At 32.6% G+C, this 23,849-nt stretch overlaps 1 protein-coding gene across 3 annotated transcripts in view; it reads right to left on the reverse strand.

Moving 5' to 3' along the window:
* Window positions 1-23,849, reverse strand: part of LOC110465326 (A disintegrin and metalloproteinase with thrombospondin motifs 1-like) — a 28,077-nt gene continuing 4,228 nt past the window's right edge. Inside the window, exons 4-24 of one of the 3 annotated variants that reach the window (XM_021521059.1) lie at window positions 22,836-23,091; window positions 22,299-22,446; window positions 20,970-21,145; window positions 20,182-20,268; window positions 19,850-19,950; window positions 19,204-19,332; window positions 18,637-18,753; window positions 15,766-15,860; window positions 14,432-14,511; window positions 13,662-13,766; window positions 13,037-13,194; window positions 9,078-9,138; window positions 8,600-8,738; window positions 8,143-8,342; window positions 7,070-7,187; window positions 6,154-6,243; window positions 2,672-2,841; window positions 1,911-1,974; window positions 1,326-1,409; window positions 622-870; window positions 1-188 (exon numbers count right to left, since the gene is read on the reverse strand). In XM_021521059.1, coding sequence (XP_021376734.1) covers window positions 160-188; window positions 622-870; window positions 1,326-1,409; window positions 1,911-1,974; window positions 2,672-2,841; window positions 6,154-6,243; window positions 7,070-7,187; window positions 8,143-8,342; window positions 8,600-8,738; window positions 9,078-9,138; window positions 13,037-13,194; window positions 13,662-13,766; window positions 14,432-14,511; window positions 15,766-15,860; window positions 18,637-18,753; window positions 19,204-19,332; window positions 19,850-19,950; window positions 20,182-20,268; window positions 20,970-21,145; window positions 22,299-22,446; window positions 22,836-23,091 — 2,656 coding nt within the window. In that variant the 3' untranslated portion in view covers window positions 1-159. Of the gene's footprint in view, window positions 189-621; window positions 871-1,325; window positions 1,410-1,910; window positions 1,975-2,671; window positions 2,842-6,153; window positions 6,244-7,069; window positions 7,188-8,142; window positions 8,343-8,599; window positions 8,739-9,077; window positions 9,139-13,036; window positions 13,195-13,661; window positions 13,767-14,431; window positions 14,512-15,765; window positions 15,861-18,636; window positions 18,754-19,203; window positions 19,333-19,849; window positions 19,951-20,181; window positions 20,269-20,969; window positions 21,149-22,298; window positions 22,447-22,835; window positions 23,092-23,849 lie in introns of all 3 variants that reach the window. The other 2 variants (XM_021521058.1, XM_021521060.1) reach the window with 2 other exon arrangements.

Here is a 23,849-nt window from a genome sequence, read left to right on the forward strand (position 1 = left end):
TATCATTGGAAAATGTTTTTTTATTAATTAAACCCAACATATTAAAATGCAACGTTTTGCAACAGACATATGCATCTCACAAGTGCTTTTCCTTATAAGTCAGTACCTCTACCATGAAAAGTAAACTGTAACATATTGCCCATTTGGTATGATAGCATCTCAGCCAACAAGATGTCCAGCATGATTTTCTGTAACAGAAAGATGTATGGACAAGTTAGGTATCAAATGTACAGAGAATAAGTTATGTTCTTTATCTCAAAAAGTATGACCAATGATAATGGATCCTTATAAAAATCGACTTTTAATCTATTTAATCAATAATTTAGTTTAAACGAACCTTCTAGAACCGACAAAAAGGTGAAGTGTCAGTCATTTTTTCTGTTTTTCTATACTTTTATATCAAAGCAAGATTATTAAGCATTCGAAAGGATGCTATAAAACATAGGAAAATTCTTAATAAAAGTTAGTCGAGTTGCATTTCTTTTTCTAAAATTCAGAAACGAAAGTAACATAGCGAAAAAGTATCAAGCAAAAAGACCTTATTAACTTCAACACAAACATAAAACATAAAAACAAATAAAGAAACAAATCAAGAGAATGCGTGTCCCTTCAGTAATATACCATCAGTTTCACACGTATTTCCCGTGTATCCAGGCTGGCATTCACACTGACACGTGTCCATGTTGAAACTTCCATGTGTTGTACAATCAAGCATGGTGACACAGCTCCTGCACTCCTTGCCGGAATAAAGAGGTTTACAGTGACAAGTCCCACCAGTTTGACGCTCATTACACGTGCAGTGACACGTGCGCTCATCCAGAGGCGCGCCGTTCAAACAGTACTTGTTACATCTGCTGCTGCACGTGGGTCCTTAAACATATCAATATCATAAATTAATGCCTTCTCTTTCTCTTTTTATTTCATTTCTTTTGAAAATATTGGTTTAATGTTGACATTAATCATGTAAGGCTCAAAATTACAGGAAACTGCAACTTATTGAGACTTACACTCGAGATCAGTAGGGACTGATCATTAATGAAAGTGACCGAAGAATATAAAAATTATACATACTGCAACTTGCGTATCCTTTTGACGTTTGACAGCTACACAATAGTGTGTTATTTGACATCACTTTCGAGATCTCGATTTTATTATCTTATGCTGATTATACCATTTGTAAAAGGGTTAATCTTACAACAAATCGCATTTGTATCACTGGATGCATCGCTAAACCGGATTATGATAATGAAGCTGTTTTGTTTTATAAATCTCAAGTACGACCTATTTCAAACAAATGCAATTGGAGCAATGCATTTGAATGTTACCGTAAAAGTGGCTGGGGCAATCACAGGAACAGAGGGTTTGGTTCCAGGCCCCGCCATTCTGACACACATTTGAACAGGACGACACTAAAATATATAGATTGTTTCATAAATTATATGATTACTATATAGATTATTTGATAGATTATATGATTAATCTATAGATTATTTCATAGTTTATATGAATTATAGCCATACACACAGTATGCCACAATGCATTTATTAAAAACAACACTGAACGCTATTCTATCATTATATCAATCTACAGTCAATACAACATTATTTGTTTATTAGTATTTAGCAGTAATATAATAAATCTCAAAGCGTTGATTTACAATGGAGATTTTAACTATGGAAATTAATATAACTGGTGTTAACGATATATGATTTCAAAAATGTGTTTAAACTAAATATGAGAGGAATGAAAGGGTTCAAGAATAAACTCATATTTAATTGATTGTATATCAATTTAGTTGAAGAATTTAAAAATACGTCTTCAACAATTATGTTCAAATATCTAGCTTAGAACAAAGTAAGTTATATTGAAGTATATTTACAAAATTTTCCCGGATTTGAAATATACATTACCTGATAGTGGTACAGAGTAGGCGTAATGGATTCCCGTTGTGTGGTTTGACAGGTGCTGGAACGCCTGGGAATTAGGTAGAATGTTTAAGTTTCAAGTTAGCTAGGTGAACCCCAGTTATTACTAACGTTGTCTCCAGAGTGGTTGATTTAGTCAACTGGCGTATTATATTGTACATAAAACCGAGAATCACTTAGGAATATAGATGTTCCAACTATACCAACCTATTCATTTGTTTTAACTAAAGGCTAAGAAACCTAACGTTTGTCAAACTAAAAACTATGCGGGTCTTTCCCTGTTAAGCAGAGTCTAATAAAGTTGATCAGTCAAGTCATCTTATGATCTTCGGGGAAACCATTTGTTTTTAAAAAACGTCTTCAGAATGGACCAGGTCTTAAACTTTTCATTGCTGATAAAATATAAGGGATTGCATGCATTTTCAGAACATGTTTGAAGGTATGCAACCAAGATTCTTACAAACAATTCCGTAAGATACGCTATCATGCATCATGGAATATGTTTGTGAATAAAACTATCATATGCCGTTTAATAATAAGATTATGCTCTTCAATTTTTGATACAAAAAGACAAAATCTCCATTCTTAATCAATACAAAATAATCAACATTAACTAAGGAGATGTAAAGAAATAAAGACAACAGGAAACATCCACAAAACAACGGAAGCTATGAAGAGCAATCACTACTAGATGTGTATAAAATCAACTGAATGTTGTAAAGTATCCGTATCAACATGACATATACCTTTATGATAGCCGGTGATGTTATTGGGCCTTTCGTGTACAAGTACTGTCTATAAAAGAGGAAATACCAGTACGTGCCGTCGAATTCGACCGGATTAGCCAGGTCATTGAATATCCAACTACTGACAACATAGCTGGCTAGGACAGGCAGTCCGTCCTTACTCCAGATCTCTACAACGAATTTATATGTTACATAAACACGTAGATATGGTTGGAATATGCTTGCAACTTTTTAGGGTATTTTGTTCAGACATTGTACACGCGATTTTGATAAAAATGTACACTGACATTACAAAAAGCTTCAACAAAATCGGAGCTCCATTTTTGGAAAGAGAGTTAACATAGATTGGTTCCCGATTGTATGTAGCATTAGCATGGACGAGAAAAAAATCCTGCAAAATAGACGCGCAAGACATCCTTCAGTACGGGAACTACATTTGACTATGTTTTAAACAAGGAACTGCATTAAATAAATCGTTGGTAGTAAAATATTGATTACCGTGTCGGCTAATATCATTAACCTTTCTGTGAAGTTTTTTTGTATACGGCCTCTGGTACACCATTATTTCTTCCGTTCCCAAATAATTTCTTGGTTGATTTAAACGTAATTGAGAATATCTACCTTATTCAAATTGTTGCATTTGAATGTCAGCGTCAACTTTTACCAACACATCGGGTGAAAGGTGAGAAAAAGACTACACGATTATAAAGGTATGTGGGATAATATGGATGCTCTCTCCCCCGACTGTAATGTGTCTTTGGGCGAGAAAGTCTCATATGTAGCTATATTATACATCGAAATCGCTTGTGTGTCTTAAGAGCACGTCTTCCATGAAACCATGCAAAATGGGGAAAAAAACGTCCAGATGGGTGTTTCTAATATAACGCAAACAGTTTGTTTACTGTAAATGATAACATATCAGAGTTAGAAATAATCAATAAAAAATCATAAATTATGTATCTATTTTTAGTAACAGTTGATATACGAATAAGTTGAAAATCTCAATTGAACTTGTCAAAAATTGAGAAAAAAACATGGTAATAAAAGTACCTTGGAAAAATAAGTCAAACTCAAGACTAATTGTTCAAATATAATTGAAGAGTTAAATGATTGTTTGCAGAACTTTTATAAATTAAAATTTGAAAAAATAAAATAAAGGGGAACTTGTGTGCGACTACTTTTAGCAAAATCTCTTAAGGTGGGTAATACAAATGAATGGAATTAACTGCTTAAAAAAGATAAGTTATTAAAGTAAATACTATAAAAAAAAGTGATGGCAAATTTAATTCAATATAGCAATTTATGGATGAAATGTGCATACATTTGCACTGAAATTTCACCTTTATTTGTAACTTAAAAAGGATGTAATGTCACAATTTTGACTTTCTTACAGTTCAAATAATAAAAAAATATCGGGCTTTAAAATAAGTTTATGTTCTTTAAAAAATAAATGTGTTATTGATTTGATTCTTCAGACATAATTGGTATTTTATTGATCCATTTGATGTTGCAATGGTGTGGTATTTGGAATTTCATGCTTAAAAAACTTTATTTAGGAATACATTTAATAAGAAAGTATAAAGAATAATTCAAATGTAAAGGTAAAATAAGATGTGGTATCTAAAAAAACATTTGTAAAAAAACAGTGTATTATAAGAAAAGAAATGAGCAACAGTATTTGAGTGCTTTCCAAAAGAGTTATTTCCCTTTCCGGAACTCTTCAAATACAGTGGTGCAGAGGTAGCAGTGTACAGTAGAAATGGCTTGACCCTAAATATAAAGGGCATGTGTCACATAAACATGGATAGTGAATTCAACCTGCACAACACACCTACATATATATACATATTTATAAACTACATTTTGATTTCATTTTGTTTAGAAGACTGAATCTTTTTTCAAAAACTGTTTTCCCCAGATTTGAGACTTGTGAAAACCATGGTAAACACATAAAAAAAAAAAAAAATATGCAAAAAATCATGATTTTTAACCCAAAATTTGAACCCGCAAATAGAATTGTTTTACTTAAAACCTGTCTGAAATTAAATATCGCCTACTCGGTAACAAAAATACTCACGTCTTAGCATAGGTCATTCCGGTGGATTTTTCACAATATTTACACATGTGCTGAGTACAAAAATAGACTACATGAAAAGCTAGCTTTTGTTGTGTAGACACAGATTTGTAAATGTCCAAAACTGTAGTCTCAAACCAAATTCGATTTTATTTTTGAAAAATTATGAAACCCACTTCATCATGTATATGCCAATTTTAGTGCTGATTTTTTATTTTTTATTTTGATACATGTTATATTACAGGGGTTATTAATTGTATAAAAATATCACCCATGGCCACCGTACGCTACTGTACACTGCTACCAGACAACAACAAATGAAAGAAATGTCAGACTGCAGACGATCATGGCTAAATGTGATTTCCCCAATTTTTCTCATATACTATGTGAAAAATCAAATAGATACCAAGACACCACTGTTTTATATAACATTTATGACTGTGGTAAGGACACAACAGTACATCTTAGAGCATACCAGAGTGAAAAGCCTGCTAAAATATACTGAAAACAACAAAATTTCATAAATATCCCTTTTTGACTTATTGATTTCACATCCTGTGATTATTTGCCGTCACTGGATTTTTTAGATTTTTTAGTTTAATGACCAAGTTTTACTAAAAAAATGGTTTCATTGAAAAAAATACCTACCTTAGAGTTTCTGAGCTGTAGAAATGTGGTAAATTTTGCTGAGTCAGCAATTTTTGAATATGTGTCATATTGAGATAGAATATTTGATGACTATTAAAGCTTATACCATTAATGTTTCATTATATTTTCCCAGGTAAAAGATGATCTTTTAAGTAATTAATGTATGAATAACAGTTACTAAGTAACTGTAAGTAAAAAAATCCGTTCAAAATGCCTTAATCTGTCTTGAAAATGAGATAACTTTCTATGCAATAATCTATTTTTAGATTTTGTAACATAAAATCCAAGTGGCTCAATATTTTTGAAAAAATTTGCATGTGAAGTTATTTTACCATAAGCAACATGTGTGCCAATTATGAATCAATTTGGAGAATATTGCATCTGGACGATTTTGCATGGTTTTATGGAAGACATGCTCTTAAGGCAAGTTGGCAAGAAAGTTTTCATAGGAACCGCAACAATACCCTAAAATCTCTAATGTGTTTTAGGGCGAGAAAGTCTTCATATGTAGCTATATAATACTGCCGAATACTCCAGATGTGTCTTAAGACAAGAAGCCAAGAAAGTCTTAACAGTTATCGGAATAATACCCCCGAATCACCGATGTGTTTTAGGGGGAGAACGTCTTGATATATAGCTATATTATACTCCCGAATATATGATTTTGGCGAAAAAGTCTTCATGTGTAGATGAATAATACCCCAAAATGTCCGATGTATCATAGGGGGTGAGTAATCATACATATATAACTTGTTCATACCCACGAAGGTTTGATGTGTGTGGGTATACTCCACCCAGAACTGAATGTTATAGGCTCCAGTCGGCAGGACAGCAATTGTCTCTCGATCACCTTCAATTAAAAACGGATTATATACTTAAATAAGTCGTACGAAATGTTTGATACATTTAGGGAAAAAACGTGTCATCGGTTATGAATGATGTGAATGAAAAAAAATTGGATTAATACAGTAAAATAAAGTGATAAACGTGAACACAGGATTAATGTTGTAGTACAACTTTAAACAAGTTTATTGATATTTCTTTAAAGAATATTAGGAATAAGATTAGCGTTCTATTCAAACAAAAACACAAAGGGATGATAAACATTATGTTATACAATGACTTAATGCAAAGCGCATAGACTCAAACAAGCATTTTATTCCCATTATCAATGACTGTTCCAAAGTTTCGAAACAGTAAGTTTTCTTTATTTTATGCTTCCATATAAATATACAAAATTGAACATGGTAAAATGAAACATTTACAAACAACTTTCTTCATCCACTGTCACAGCTTTTAATCTTCCAGATATTCCGTCTTTGCGTATTGCAGAGTTATCTTCTCTTGGGAGCAGGTATTGATTTTTACGTCATTGGTTTGCGTGAGAAAATGACGTCGTTTTCTCAAAAATTGATGACGTTACTGTCACAAACAAGTGACGTAACAATCAATACCTGCTCCCAAGAGAAGATAACTCTGCAATACGCAAAGACGGAATACGCATTATGAACAGCAATATACAAGTCTCAATACAATCTGTGCCGTAAAATTAGCACAATGGTACATTAAAAAATTCACAACTCGTTTTAATGTAATATTGTCTATGATAAATATTTATTTCTTCTAAGGCATTTTTTTGCTTGTTCACCAGAATAGGAACTATTATTTATACCTACCCTTGGCCAAGACGTCCGTATATACGCCGCCATAATAATGGCACGTTGAATTGTCCCCTCCACAAACACCACACGCATCAAATACCTTGTTGCCCGTCTTGCCTTCACAGTCAAATTTCTGTCAGTAAAGTTTATGTAATATAAAGGAAATTCAAACAGGTGTCAACATTCGGTGACGCAATATCATTTCAAATAATAGATAGGAAACAAGAACAGCACTGTACGAAACAACTTTGAAAGATCGAAATGGCTTATGTTTTTTGGGGAAAGGGAGATCATGTCTGTGGAAGGAGAACACATTTTAAGTGGAAAAAGAGCTTTGTGATTTTTTTTTATATCCAACGGTTCCAAACATCTGTTTGTACATGCATCAAAAATGTGATTTTTGGCACATTTTTGATGTGAGGATGTTCGTTGGGGTCCATTCTTCGAATTCGAGAGCTTTCATTCTATTCCCGTTTATAACATCATTTGGTTTGCGCTTTGTTGACGTAAGGCCTTAAAACGTCTAATATGACGTTAAACACATCAGTTAAGGACCAAATATAGCTAAACTGTCAAATCCTAGAAAGATTGTCTGTCACCAACGATCAAAGACAAAGGTAAATTTGATTTCCTTTGTCTTCCCTTCGTGTATTAATTGAGCGATAAAAAGTTTCCAATCTCTTCAACCTAAAGTGTATATAAAGCGTTTGGGAGAATGTCATTCTGTTCTGTAAAAAATGAAAAAAAAAGTTTTTGTTCTTCATTTTTGCTTTCAAAAACCTATTTATAGCATTTGATTAAAAATTTCTAGAAGGATTGAGCGAGATGAACATCAACTATTCGTTAATACGTTGTTCAGATTTCCAACACACACTGCCGCCGCTCCAGTATTAAAACTCATGTTTCATTCGGACGCTGGTAATGATTTTGCCATACACCATGACACATTACAATTCGAGAGTAGGAAACGCTTATCCTTAATTACTGTGATATATAAAAAAAACAATACAACACAGTTCCTGTTCCTTAATAACAAACATCATAGGTATATTCTAAAACAATGCATCTTAACCCTCTGTTTGACTTACGGTACAAAATCCCTGTAGGCAGCGACCATGCATGCCCGATCTCCTAGGCCAGTTATCTTTGTCCCAAGTGTTTTCAGCCGTCGTGTCACATGGCGTTCCGTCCGGCATGAGACCAAACCTCGTGAAACTTGGCACCTTGTATCCGCTTACAGGGTCACACTGGACTTCACACTGACCAAGCACTGGAGTTAGAAATGTCTCTACAAATAGTGCTGACATATTATTATAGTTATTTATTGTTAAAATCTTTATCTGTAATAACTATTCTCCATACATGGAGATATTGGACGTGGTAAGATCGGTTTGTGATGCCGACACCTCAAAGTTGATGTAGCTAGTGGCGGCGTCTTACGTTTTAAATATTACAGTTATACTGTTTTGCTCAATCATTTACATCGACTTCATATTAGAAAAAGATGCTGATTTAGATTTTATGGAACATCTAGTAACACCTCACCTGCCTCATTGTTATATCTGACCCCGGTCGGCTGGTGTAATGATCCGTTGATGTGCCCAGCTGCTATAAGGCGAGAACATGTCTCCGAGGCCCGCTGCTTGATCAAAGTAGGTTTGTTTTCACTATCACCGTCACAGGGCTACAACATCGATTTGAATGATGTCACGCTGGTTATTTTCTATACATTAATTATTTCAAAATGTTAATGTTTAGGTAGCATCAAAATGGAGCTCAAATGTTCATTTATATATTGTAATATTTCCTTTTCTCATGTATCATTTGTGCAGTCATTTTGTTTTCTGAACATGTTTCAACGCTTTTTATATATAAAAAGAATGATGTGATTGGAAGAAAATAAATTTGGCATACAAGTTTTAAAGTTAAAACATAATTCCAATTACTAATGATACTAGTGTTTTGTTATTCATATATAAGAAAACAAATTAATTTCATACTTTAAAACATCGAAAATACCTACTCTTGTGCTGCAAGTTGATGCTTGATAAGAATTTCCCACACAAGTTGCGTGATTCTTCGGTCTAAATTAAGAGAATTATTTTAACTGGAATCAAAAAATCAAAAAAGATCAAATCTTCAATACATTCAAACCTTAATTCAGGGACCACTATTAGGAAGTCAATGAAGTGGTACTTTATTTTAGTAGTTCTTCTGATACAGGCAACGTTACTAAATATGAAGTGTTTGAAAAGCGGTATCTCTAAAAAGAGATGTTCCGTTGAACAGGTTTGACTACAAACAAAAAAAGTTTTAACATGCATTTTAAAAATGATATCAAATTGTAGATAAATAAGACATGAAAAATATTTACAAAAAAATCTACTACTGAAAAGTAACAATGTCACTGAAAAATAGATACTTCCGAATAGTAACAATGTAACTGAAGACACGATACTACTGAATAGTAACAATGTCACTAATAAATAGATACTACTGAATAGTAACAATGTCACTAAGAATAGATACTACTGAATAGTAACAATGTCAATAAGAATAGATACTACTGAATAGTAATAGTAACAATGTCACTAAGAATAAATACTACTACATAGTAACAATGTCACTAAGAATAGATGCTCCTGAATAGTAACAATGTCACTAAGAAGAATAGTAACAATGTAACTGAAGACACGATACTACTAAATAGTAACAATGTCACTAAGAATATATACTACTCAATAGTAACAATGTCACTAAGAATAAATACTACTACATAGTAACAATGTCACTAAGAATAGATGCTCCTGAATAGTAACAATGTCACTAAGAAAAAAAACTACTGAATAGAAACAATGTCACTAAGAATATATACTACTCAATAGTAACAATGTCACTAAGAATATATACTACTCAATAGTAACAATGTCACTAAGAATAGATGCTACTGAATAGTAACAATGTCACTTAGAACAGATACTTCTGAATAGTAACAATGTCAGTAAGAATAGATACTACTGAATAGTAACAATGTCACTAAGAATAGATAGTACTGAATAGTATCAATGTCAATAATAATAGATACTACTGAATAGTAACAATGTCACTAGGAATAGATGCTACTGAATAGTAACAATGTCACTAAGAATATATACTACTGAATAGTAACAATGTCACTAAGATTAGATACTACTGAATAGTAACAATGTCACTAAGAATATATACTCCTGAATAGTAACAATGTTACTGAAGACACGATACTACTGAATAGTAACAATGTCACTAGGAATAGATGCTACTGAATAGTGACATTGTTACTATTCAGTAGTATTTATTCTCAGTGACATTGTTACTATTCAGTAGTATCTATTATTATTGACATTGTTACTATTCAGTACTATCTATTCTTATTGACATTGTTACTATTCAGTAGTATCTATTCTTCGTGACATTGTTACTATGTAGTAGTTTTTATTCTAAGGGACATTGTTACTATTCAGTAGCATCTATTCTTAGTAACAATGTCACTAAGAATAGATGCTACTGAATAGTAACAATGTCACTTAGAATAAAAACTACTACATAGTAACAATGTCACTAAGAATAGATACTACTGAATAGTAACAATGTCACTTAGAATAGATACCTCTGAATAGTAACAATGTCAATAAGAATAGATACTACTGAATAGTAACAATGTCAATAAGAATAGATAGTACTGAATAGTAACAATGTCAATAATAATAGATACTACTGAATAGTAACAATGTCACTAAGAATAGATGCTCCTGAATAGTAACAATGTCACTAAGATTAAATACTACTGAATAGTAACAATGTCACTAAGAATAGATACTTCTGAATTGTAACAATGTCACTAAGAATAGATACTTCTGAATAGTAACAATGTCACTAAGAATAGATACTACTGAATATTAACAATGTCACTAAGAATAGATACTGCTGAAAAGTAACAATGTCAATAAGAATAGATACTACTGAATAGTAAAAATGTCACTAAGAATAGATACTGCTGAAAAGTAACAATGTCAATAAGAATAGATACTACTGAATAGTAAAAATGTCACTAAGAATAGATACTTCTGAATAGTAACAATGTCAATAAGAATAGATACTACTGAACAGTAACAATGTCACTAAGAATAGATGCTTCTGAATAGTAACAATGTCACTAAGAATAAATACTACTACATAGTAACAATGTCACTAAGAATAGATGCTACCTACTGAATAGTAACAATGTCACTAAGAATATATACTACTGAATAGCAACAATGTCACTAAGAATAGATACTGCTGAAAAGTAACAATGTCAATAAGAATAGATAGTACTGAATAGTAACAATGTCAATAATAATAGATACTACTGAATAGTAACAATGGCACTAAGAATAGATACTACTGAATATTAACAATGTCACTAAGAATAGATACTTCTGAATAGTAACAATGTCAATAAGAATAGATACTCCTGAATAGTAACAATGACAATAAGAATAGATACTCCTGAATAGCAACAATGTCAATAAGAAGAGATACTACTGAATAGTAACAATGTCTCTTAGAACAGATACTTCTGAATAGTAACAATGTCACTAAGAAAAGATGCTACTGAATAGTAACAATGTCACTTAGAATAGATACTAATGAATAGTAACAATGTCACTAAGAATAGTAACAATGTCACTAAGAATAGATGCTACCTACTGAATAGTAACAATGTCACTAGGAATAGATGCTACTGAATAGTAACAATGTCACTTAGAGTAGATACTACTAAATAGAAAAAATGTCACTAAGAATCGATACTACTGAATAGTAACAATGTCACTTAGAACAGATACTTCTGAATAGTAACAATGTCAATAGATACTGCTGAATAGTAACAATGTCACTAAGATTAGATACTACTGAATAGTAACAATGTTACTGAAGACACGATACTACTAAATAGGAACAATGTCACTAAGAATAGATACTGCTGAAAAGTAACAATGTCAATAAGAATAGATACTACTGAATAGTAACAATGGCACTAAGAATAGATACTACTGAATAGCAACAATGTCACTAAGAATAGATACTAATGAATAGTAACAATGTCACTAAGAATATATACTACTGAATAGTAACAATGTCAATAAGAATAGATACTCCTGAATAGTAACAATGACAATAAGAATAGATACTCCTGAATAGTAACAATGACAATAAGAATAGATACTCCTGAATAGTAACAATGACAATAAGAATAGATACTCCTGAATAGTAACAATGTCAATAAGAATAGATACTATTGAATAACAAGACCACTGAAAAGAAACAAAATTTGACATATAATAATTGAAAAATGAAAAGACTGATAATAAAGGGATTGATATATCTTCTTGTTTAATTTAACCATTGAAATTAAGGCTTTACAGTCAAATAAAGTTGATCTTTTTCTATTTCTAAACAATTACTATTTTTGTTACAAAAATAACAATGGTCATTTTCGCTTGTGGCTTCACAATAGCTCTTACATTTTTTTAATTTAGCAATGTTTGTTTTCAAAAGTTTGGGACTATTTGTTATGATATGTCTATGTCTTCATTAAGAAAAGTCACAATAAACAGAATAACTGTTGTCCAGATGGACCACAACAATATTTCAATTGTTGATTGCTTTTTTTCATCCTCTCGTGCTTTGCATTTGTACAAAATATCAAAATATTCACCAACTCGTTAAATATACCTATTATTAATCAAGAGAACAAGAATATCCTCTAACTCATTTTGTGTAATCGTGATGCTGTAAAAAAACAAAACAAACAAAACTGATAAATTTTAAAAAGCAGTTAGTATATACGAATTAAGAAACTTCTAACACAGTTTAAAAAAACCGATAAATTTTTCCCTATAACGTCAGACTGTAATCTTATGTTAACAGATATATATATTGTTTCTTCACGTGTATACATACGGTGGGTTTGTGCAGCTACGTGTCCGATACGTTAGTCCGGTACCGCACGTGCGTGTACACGGTACCCACGCGCTCCACTGTGACCAACCACCAGCTTGCACTGTCAAGTTGTACTCTTTGGCATGGTCCCACGTGTTACACCCGTTTTTAAAACATATCTACGAAAATTGTAAATCTCTACCATAAATCAAAACGCATTTTGTTATCAGTTATGTATCAACATCTATAAAACTGAGAACAAAACTGCACGAATATCGCTATTTTATTAAACATTTTCAAAACATTATTTCGCAGATAACTGGCCAGATAAATTAAAGTATTATTTGAATAACCAGATTCTAAATATTTAATCTTATTATATATTGAATACCCAGATAATATTATTTTGCAAATTAAGGTTATAATATTCTAACCACAAACTGACACTATATATAAAAAAAAAAGATATTTTGATATCATACATATTTACATTGTAAAATGATGGAATAGAGCTATGCTATCTACGTCATATTGAGAAGTTATGCCAACATTCAGGCAACACAAATGACATCGAACGAAAGAAAGCCCTAAGATCGGTAACAAACATGGGCCGCAATTGAAATCTTGATATATTTAGAGTATATACCTTTCCGTCATCACAATATTGCCCTGGGATGTTGTTGTTGTGTTTAAACATACGACCGTACAGCGGACCTTTATTCATATCCACACAGGTAAACAATTGGCACACCTGAAACAAAACATTGAATGATAGGTTGTAGAAAACAAAAATTGAAAAGCCATGAAATTTTGCGAAATGCAGCGTTTTATTAATAATTTTGAAAACAGTAATACACATTTAAAAATGAACATTCCATGGCTCAGGTAAACACTACCTACAATGTGTGTGATTGTTATAATCATTGTTACCACAATGCAGACGCGTAGATAAACAAATAATTGTAAGCTACTTCAAAGGAAAACGCAAACGAAACATGATCATCCCGCTGCGGACACCTGGCTACACCAGACAGTGTATACAATTGCTGACGTGAAGTATGGTCAATATTGCCATTATTGCCATTACAAACGCGGCGATACAATAAACACTTGTTTACACTTTAACATATTTGTGCAATGATAGGTTATTAAAAGGCAGTTTAAAGAACGCATTTATCATCTGTATATATAATTGATAAGTAATTAAATCTATTCCGTCCATTTGTAATTTTGCCTTTGCAATGACGATTTCGCCAAGCTAGGCTTGTGGCGACATTAATACCGTGTACAATGTAGGTCGGTATGATTGGATGATTATATGAATTGATGTAGGTTTGTTTGGTAAGACTTTAATTTTCTGTTCTGACATGCGTCTTCCGTTTTGATGAATATTGTCTTCTTCAGTAAACAACTCACATCTAAATGAGGATATTTTCGGAAACGAAATCCGGTCTCATGTAGAATTTCACAAACTTCATCTGGAGTATTCATCTGACCTATTAAAAATAAGGATTATATAAAGTTAACCATCAATGATATTAACGGAGGAAAGAAAATGTTAGTATAAGAATGTCTGGTCAGAATACGTCATTCAAGGATTAAATGAAAAAACTGCTCTGTTAAATAAAGGATCACATAATTGCAGTTTTATCTGTTGAGGACCACACTCAGGAATCACACATAACAGTAGGGCAGACCTGCCATCTAAATTAAATGCCATTACATTTGATTAATTTTGGTCACAATGCCTCAATGTTCTCTCTGACGTCTTTTCTCTCACGATGTTTGTTGAAATATAGTGATAGAGTAGAGTGACGTAGAACCTCTCAAATTAAAATAATATAGTGGTAGAGCAGAGTGACGTAGAACCTCTCCCATTAACATAGTATAGCGGTAGAGCAGAGTGACGTAGAACCTCTCCCTTTAACATAATATAGTGGTAGAGCAGAGTGACGTAGACCCTCTCCCATTAACATAATATAGTGGTAGAGCAGAGTGACGTAGACCCTCTCCCATTAACAAAATATAGTGGTAGAGCAGATTGACGTAGAACCTCTCCCATTAACATAGTATAGCGGTAGAGCAGAGTGACGTAGAACCTCTCCCTTTAACATAATATAGAGGTAGAGCAGAGTGACGTAGAACCTCTCCCATTAACACAATATAGTGGTAGAGCAGAGTGACGTAGAACCTCTCCCATTAACATGATATAGTGGTAGAGCAGAATGACGTAGAACCTCTACCATCAACAAAATATAGGGGTAGAGCAGAGTGACTTAGAACCTCTCCCTTTAACATAATATAGTGGTAGAGCAGAATGACGTAGAACCTCTCCCATTAACATAATAAAGTGGTAGAGCAGAGTGACGCAGAACCTTTCCCATTAACAAGATATAGTGGTAATGCAGAGTGACGTAGAACTCTCCCATTAACATAATTATTTGACAAAGGTTGAGACACATGCTGACGGAAGATTTCTGATGTTGATATCAAAATTGTAAAAGGCTTTTGATGTGTATATACATGATGTTGTACTACACAATGTCTCACATACCATGACAGATATTTAGTGAATGATTCCAACCTCGAAATAAGAGTATACAGATTATATATATAAAATCCTGAAATTATGATCTTTTATCCATGATTCAACTCAATATGTTTATTATCTCTCCCCAATACACAAGGTGCTTCAAACGAAGGCTGAAGCACCCATATGACGTATGTTGCTCTACCTGGTATAAATTTACCTAATAAGTGTGTCTTTAAAGAGATAGACTGAAGTGGTGTAGTAACGTTGGTCAATGGAACGTCTTCTCTCCACAGACATGGGGTGTGACCAGAACTATAAGGAAAAGGATATTTATCAGATATAGTAAAATAATTTAACATATTATCTAACAATTTATTCATTGTTTGCAACATATGATGACAGGTGCGTTCCTTACAATTGTAGTGATATAAGTATGACACATTGTCATGACAAATAATCCTTAAATAAAGAAGGAATGATGCACCACCTTAAATGGTCGATGAAGAAATCCAATTAAATATCTACTTAACCCTATGACCATTTCGTTCTTTAAGAACCCACCGGTTGTACTCAATTTTGGAAACAATTTTACCCTTTAGATTATAACAAAAGGAGTATGCCTTTTTTTGGTATACCTGAAAAATAACAATGTTACATGTAAAGGTATACCTTAATATAACAATGTTACAAGTAAAGGTATACCTTGATATAACAATATTACAAGTAAAGGTATACCTTAAAATACCAATATTACATGTAAAGGTATACCTTAAAATAACAATTTTACATGTAAAGGTATACCTTAAAATATCAATGTTACAAGTAAAGGTAAACCTTAAAATACCAATATTACATGTAAAGGTATTCCTTAAAATAACAATGTTACATGTAAAGGTATTCCTTAAAATACCAATATTACATGTAAAGGTATTCCTTAAAAAACCAATATTACATGTAAAGGTATACCTTAAAATAACAATTTTACATGTAAAGGTATTCCTTAAAATAACAATGTTACATGTAAAGGTATACCTTAAAATAACAATGTTACGTGTAAAAGTATACCTTAAAATACCAATATTACATGTAAAGGTATACCTTAAAATAACAATTTTACATGTAAAGGTATACCTAAAATATCAATGTTACAAGTAAAGGTATACCTTAATATAACAATGTTACATGTAAAGGTAAACCTTAATATAACAATGCTACACGTAAAGGTATACCTTAAAATACCAATGTTACATGTAAAGGTATACCTTAAAAAAATTGCTACATGTAAAGGTATACCTTGAAATAACAATGTTACGTGTGAAGGTTTACCTTAAAATAACAATGTTACGTGTAAAGGTATACCTTAAAATAACAATGTTACATGTAAAGGTATACCTTAAAATAACAATGTTATCTGTAAAAGTATACCTTAAAATAACAATGTTATCTGTAAAAGTATACCTTAAAATAACAATGTTATCTGTAAAAGTATACCTTAAAATAACAATGTTATCTGTAAAAGTATACCTTAAAATAACAATGTTATCTGTAAAAGTATACCTTAAAATAACAATGTTATCTGTAAAAGTATACCTTAAAATAACAATGTTATCTGTAAAAGTATACCTTAAAATAACAATGTTATCTGTAAAAGTATACCTTGAAATAACAATGTTATCTGTAAAAGTATACCTTAAAATACCAATATTACATGTAAAGGTATACCTTAAAATAACAATGTTACATGTAAAGTTATACCTTAAAATAACAATGTTACATGTAAAGGAATACCTTAAAAAAATGCTACATGTAAAGGTAATCCTTAAAATAACAATGTTACATGTAAAAGTATACCTTAAAATAACAGTATACCTTAAAATAACAATATTACCTGAAAAAGTATAGTTTAAGACAGCATTGGGACATGTAAAAGTATACCTTAAGACAGCATTGCGACATGTAAGAGTATACCTTACAATAACAATGTTACATGTAAAGGTATACCTTAAGACAGCACTGCGACAGGTAAAAGTATACCTTAAGACAACATTGCGACAGGTAAAAGTATACCTTAAGACAGCATTGCGACATATAGAAGTATACCTTAAGACAACATTGCGACAGGTAAAAGTATACTTTAAGACAGCATTGGGACATGTAAAGGTATACATCAAGACAGCATTGCGACATAAAGGTATACCTTAAGACAGCATTGCGACATGTAAAAGTATACCTTAAGACAACATTGCGACAGGTAAAAGTATACCTTACAATAACAATGTGACATGTAAAGGTATACCTTAAGACAGCATTGCGACATGTAAGAGTATAACCTACAATAACAATGTTACATGTAAAGGTATACCTTAAGAAAACATTGCGACAGGTAAAAGTATACCTTAAGACAGCATTGCGACATGTAAGAGTATAACCTACAATAACAATGTTACATGTAAAGGTATACCTTAAGAAAACATTGCGACAGGTAAAAGTATACCTTAAGACAGCATTGCGACATATAAAAGTATACCTTAAGACAACATTGCGACAGGTAAAAGTATACTTTAAGACAGCATTGGGACATGTAAAGGTATACATCAAGACAGCATTGCGACATATAAAGGTATACCTTAAGACAGCATTGCGACATGTAAAAGTATACCTTAAGACAGCATTGGGACATGTAAAAGTATACCTTAAGACAGCATTGCGACATGTAAGAGTATACCTTACAATAACAATGTTACATGTAAAGGTATACCTTAAGACAACATTGCGACATGTAAGAGTATACCTTACAATAACAATGTTACATGTAAAGGTATACCTTAAGAAAACATTGCGACAGGTAAAAGTATACCTTACAATAACAATGTTACATGTAAAAGTATACCTTAAGACAGCATTGGAACAGATAAAAGTATACCTTAAGACAGCATTGCGACATGTAAAAGTATACCTTACAATAACAATGTTACATGTAAAGGTATACATTAAGACAGCATTAGAACAGGTAAAAGTATACCTTAAGACAGCATTGGGACAGGTTAAGGTATACCTTAAGGCAGCATTGCGACATGTAAAAGTATACCTTAAAAAGGCGTCCATGTCGTTTCTACTACAGGTGCTCCATCCTGCTCCGTACCCTCCCATAACTCCTACATTCGGTGGCTTGCAACCTCGGTCTGCGTCATGGTACATACCAAGTCTACAAAAGGTATCAGTTAACTCTGTCTTTAACTGTTTTACTATCATGCATAACCGCTTTTCTCTTTAAAAAAACCCCCCGAATTCAATTAAAGTTAAGAAAGTTTTTAATTCTATGATCAATTGTTAGCAATGTTTGTTTAAGAAATACAAGTCTAGTGTGCTTACCGGGTATCTCATAGCCTTTAACATGTTTGAATTGTATAATTTTGTTTGATTTAGATTATAAAAAAACTCATTTAGAAGGAAAAGGATTGACAAATTTAGTTGAAAACATGAAAAACCGAAATAGCGAAAAACTGCAGTTACAACGAAACGAAATACCGGAATAAAACAGAAATAATATAATAAAAAAACAAAACACCGAAAACAATGACGAAATCCACAACCCGGCAGATTTCTGTGTTACGAATATCCTTTGTTTTTAAATAAACTCAACTTGTTAACTTACACGTGTCCGGTCTCGTGAGCTGTAGCGATGTATGTTATGACATCATGACTACTTTCGTACCCACAGCGGTAGAGGGGATGGCATACCCTTGACTGATACGACGTTCCTAATAGACCTTTCCCATGATGTCTGAAAAATGAGGTTGATATTTTATTACTGGATAACATTCAGATCCATCATTTGTGTAAGTTGATTAAAAGGTTAATCAGACTGCTCAAATTCTATTTTTCATACGAAATATACAAATATGGATTTTGATTTTTTTCAAATATTTTGTACTTTTGTGAAATGGATCATTCACTACCTGGTTATTCTCGAATCTCCATGGATTACGCTCACTGTCGGTTCCTGCATCATTGATAGATGTCAAAGCAAAATGGAAGGCACGATACTAGCTATTTCATTGGTCTCTGGTAAAAAAATCTGACCAATCGCTTGTCTGATACGTGTCCTTTGAAGATTACAAAGACGCGAAATCCGACTGCTCGAAGCCAGTAAATTTTACAGTCTTCAATCTTGCTTTGACATATTCCAGGATTGCAGAGAGCAACCTTTCAAATAAATATTTGTTAGATAAATATAATAAAACATCATTTCCACTCTATCTATATTGACATGACCGCTGATAAGGTAACACGTTACTGACCCGGTATGCATGAACACGTGATCATGAGGAAGATGCTGAGTGCCTGTGCAAAATGTGCCCAGTAAGCCTGCGTAGTTATCACCGGAAACTTTATACCAGCTCTGAAACACGACAGTCACGGTTCATTTTATAAATGTTGCAGTGAGTATCCCATAGATGTCTGTCTTTCTGTGTTTGAGTGCTTAACAGAAACATCTACAAATGTACCTTTCTAAATCATGCAGTCTGATGATAAGGAGGGATATATTTCAACATTGTATTTTATTTTATTTTTTAACAATATTCTGAAAAATATGATGTCAAAATAAAAAAAGAAGTTTTGGGTCACTTACAGGGTCCGTCTCATAGAAGTTGATATACTTTATTTGTATCGTGACATTGTATCCCAACATTTGCGATCGAGACCACTCCATTTGTACCTGAAACAAGAATAACATCAGCTTAACATTTGCGGGGCACATTCCTTCCTTTTGATAAGGTAAAGCTACTACATAGTCAGTTGTTTCACTTCTATCACTTTGAGTAAGACACTTACTCGCAGCCATAGTTTAACTCTTAGATATAGGCGTTAAAACAATATATACATGACACTTGCTTGATTTATCGAAAAACCTTAGTTACCTGACACCTGACTAAAAACGCATATCGTCTAAACTCGTTTGAATTAACGTTAATTGTTACTATTACCGTGGTTCTCGCTTTGAGGACGCTGCATCACTTGGCTTGACCTAGATTTATAGTAGGTGCTGATTATGGAGCAGAAGACACTCACCCTTCAGAAACCTAGGCCTTTTGTCTCTTTCAAGAGTATCAATATTTGTCTTGCTTTTTTGTTCATAATTCATCATGATTTTATGGGTTTTAATTACGATTTACGATTTTGTTGTCACTTAGGTATTATCTTGTCAACACATGAACGTTATACAAATACAAACTTAAAGTGTTGTTACGTCAGTCATGCCTTAGTGACAAGTATGATAAATGCCTTAAAATAAAAATCCATGTGCTGTTATTTAGTTTTTTTCACATAACATTTTACTGTTGTTGAACAATGATTATTAATATGTTATGTTTACAGAACAAGTTTAACAATGTTGTATTATCCGAAACCGAATCTTACCATGTTGTATTTCAGTATCATCAGCTCTAACCGTTTGGCAGTATCGTTTGTGCCCATCAGCTTGGTAAATGGAGCATCTGTGAATACGGCTGTCTCTATAGTTATGTCGTGGGATGGAACAGCTTTCTTGTGGAGAGTTGAATACTGTCCTAGCTGACCTCTTGCGACTGTATCATCTCCTTGTACAAAATCACAACAAGTGAAATACGTTATTATGAAGTACATAAACTATCTGACTATTGAATGCTCAGTTTGCTATGAATATCAAACACAATGCAAAGTGATATGTATATCCATTTAGCGTTAAACAGCATTCTGTTCCTAGTAATGGTCCTATAATACGGAACAGGATTGCAGACAAATTGAAAAACGCGCATTAGCGCATTATGATCATTTATTTTTAATCCTGTTCCGTGTAATATGACCATAACTAGGAACTGAATGCTGTTTCATGATTATATTTACATTTTTGTTTTCATTTAAAGTTCAAAACGCAGTTTAAAGTTCCTGTTTGTTAAAAAGGTAGAACAGCCAATGAAATTACTCATGAAATGTTGTTTCTTGACATTCCCCGTAAATAATATCGTTCGAGGAAATAATTTAATTAATCAACATATTTAATTCACCTTTTGTAATAGCCTTACAAAACAGTGAATATTATTGAATCATAGTGTTTTTGTTTTGCTCATCTGCATGCTAGTGCGGAGGGGAATAGCAATCCGGTAGTTAGCCGGACCCGTGTAGATGTCACTACGCCTGTGTTATGGTCTCAAAACACGTAATTGGCCTTGGTAGTGTTAAATAGTTATATATTATTTTATAATATTCTTGTCATTTCTGCGCTTGTCATTTCTGTACATGTTCTTTAGTGTATGATTACAATAATATTTGGACGTAAACATACTACATGACGGTATTAACAGTTATACAATATAGAACTCTGTTATATTAACAAACACAATCAATTTTACAAATAAAATGTTTTCGATTGCACCTTATTTTGCGAACTCATCTTTCTATATAATTCAGTCAACGTTAATTTCATACTTCACGGTTATATAACTTTTCGATCATTGACTCTGACTTTACAAGACACCATGTGATATACAAGCGTCTTTGTTTTGTTTTTTGTTTATTTTAAAGTTTGTACATATTGACATATTGAAGGTTTATGTTTAATGCATAAACTTCATACATAAAAGAATAAATCAATCGCATGTATAATATGATCGCAAATTGAATTAAAATACAATTAAAAAAACAACACGATGTTCTGTTCTCCTCAAAGATTCCGAATGATACAACTATATAAGTTGTTGAATATCTTACCTCTATCTTGTGAACTTAATTCCCGAGTATTGTTTTTACGGGAGATAAGGATGTTGCTAGTCACACCTGTCTGTTTGTCTGTTGACTGGAGATGTCCCGGAACGGAGTCAACTCTGTATAAATGTCTCGGAGTGGAAATTAACCCAGTCTAACAATAGAAAACGGTAATTAAATCAAAGTGAGTTATATGCATTTATTAGAGGTATTATTTCCGTCGATTTGATGATTGCACTTAGTGAACGTTTTAAAAGAAATGAAATATACCTAAAAACTATTAGATCTTGACAAGATATCTCAGTTCAGAAATGGTTGTTCACCAAACACCAAAATACATATCTTGCAACATAATGACAACATCAAAAAAAGAAACACTTGACCTGTAATAAGTGTTTTTAGAAAATGGTAATTGTAAAATGCATGTATTACAGAGAAGATTTATTGAACCCATAATTGATTTATAGATACGGTTTGGCACGTCAGATAATGTTCATGCACAAGGTAGGTGTATGAGATAGAGTTATATATTAGTATATATACCACACCGTCACAGTAGGCTAAGGTCACTGTCCCATTATGTGACGTCACCTCCCCTGATAGAAAGCAGTCTGGGTGAATTCCAGTCCATACGTGTTCATGGTCTCCACGAGTGACTAAAACCTCGGCCCGGGGGTGTAACACGGACCTAACCGATCTTGCTCTTATGTAAAGGTTCTCCCCAAACGCTGGTACTTCTAATTCGATGTCTTCGTTTACAGACCCTCGCTTGTGCAACACGTCTAAAGAACTGCTATTTCTACAGAAATCAAACAATATTTATAACATAATGTGACCTCATAAAGTCATCAAAAATAGTATCTACGTTTTATCAATGAGGTACAGGAAAACGGAATTATAAGTAGGACAACAATGGTTTCGTTGTGTTGCGACGTTATAGAAAAGATTATTATAAGCATTGTTCGTGACCTAATTATGCAAACCTCAGGTCCAACAAAACACTAAGGGACCTATATGATTTTGTTGCAGCCTAAATTGATGTGTTTAATGTAATAATAGACGTTTTATTACTCTGGGTAAAAGTGCATTATCTTACCGAGAGTTGATGAAGACACCTGAGAGGTTTGATATTATTTTGAATAAACACATTTTCCGGTTTCTATGATCGAACGAAGTATTAAATAGTATTTTCCTACTTTCACGGATCTTACGGAAAACATTCGGGCTGGTGATACATGAGGTACACTACACACTTAAATAAAAGCGAGTTCATCTGATAGAATCTATTGATTTTGATGACTTATCTGTAACTGATGCTGGTTGTTTTGCACTTTATTGAATATAATCTGAATTCCTTATATTATGTTGACGCTATAGTATTTAAAATTGATGAAAATGTTTGGCTTGTTTCTAAATAACGAACAGATGGTGCCGGTTTCGTGAAGTACCTAAGCTTATTCCGGATTTTCTGTCAGTTTTTGAGCTACTTGACCGGCATTTTGTTTCCTATCACTTTACACAAATTGAAGAAATACGTAAACGGCCCTAGATTGGGAA

This window comes from Mizuhopecten yessoensis, unplaced genomic scaffold (assembly GCF_002113885.1).
Source record: "Mizuhopecten yessoensis strain PY_sf001 unplaced genomic scaffold, ASM211388v2 scaffold11069, whole genome shotgun sequence".
Taxonomy (NCBI): domain Eukaryota; kingdom Metazoa; phylum Mollusca; class Bivalvia; order Pectinida; family Pectinidae; genus Mizuhopecten; species Mizuhopecten yessoensis.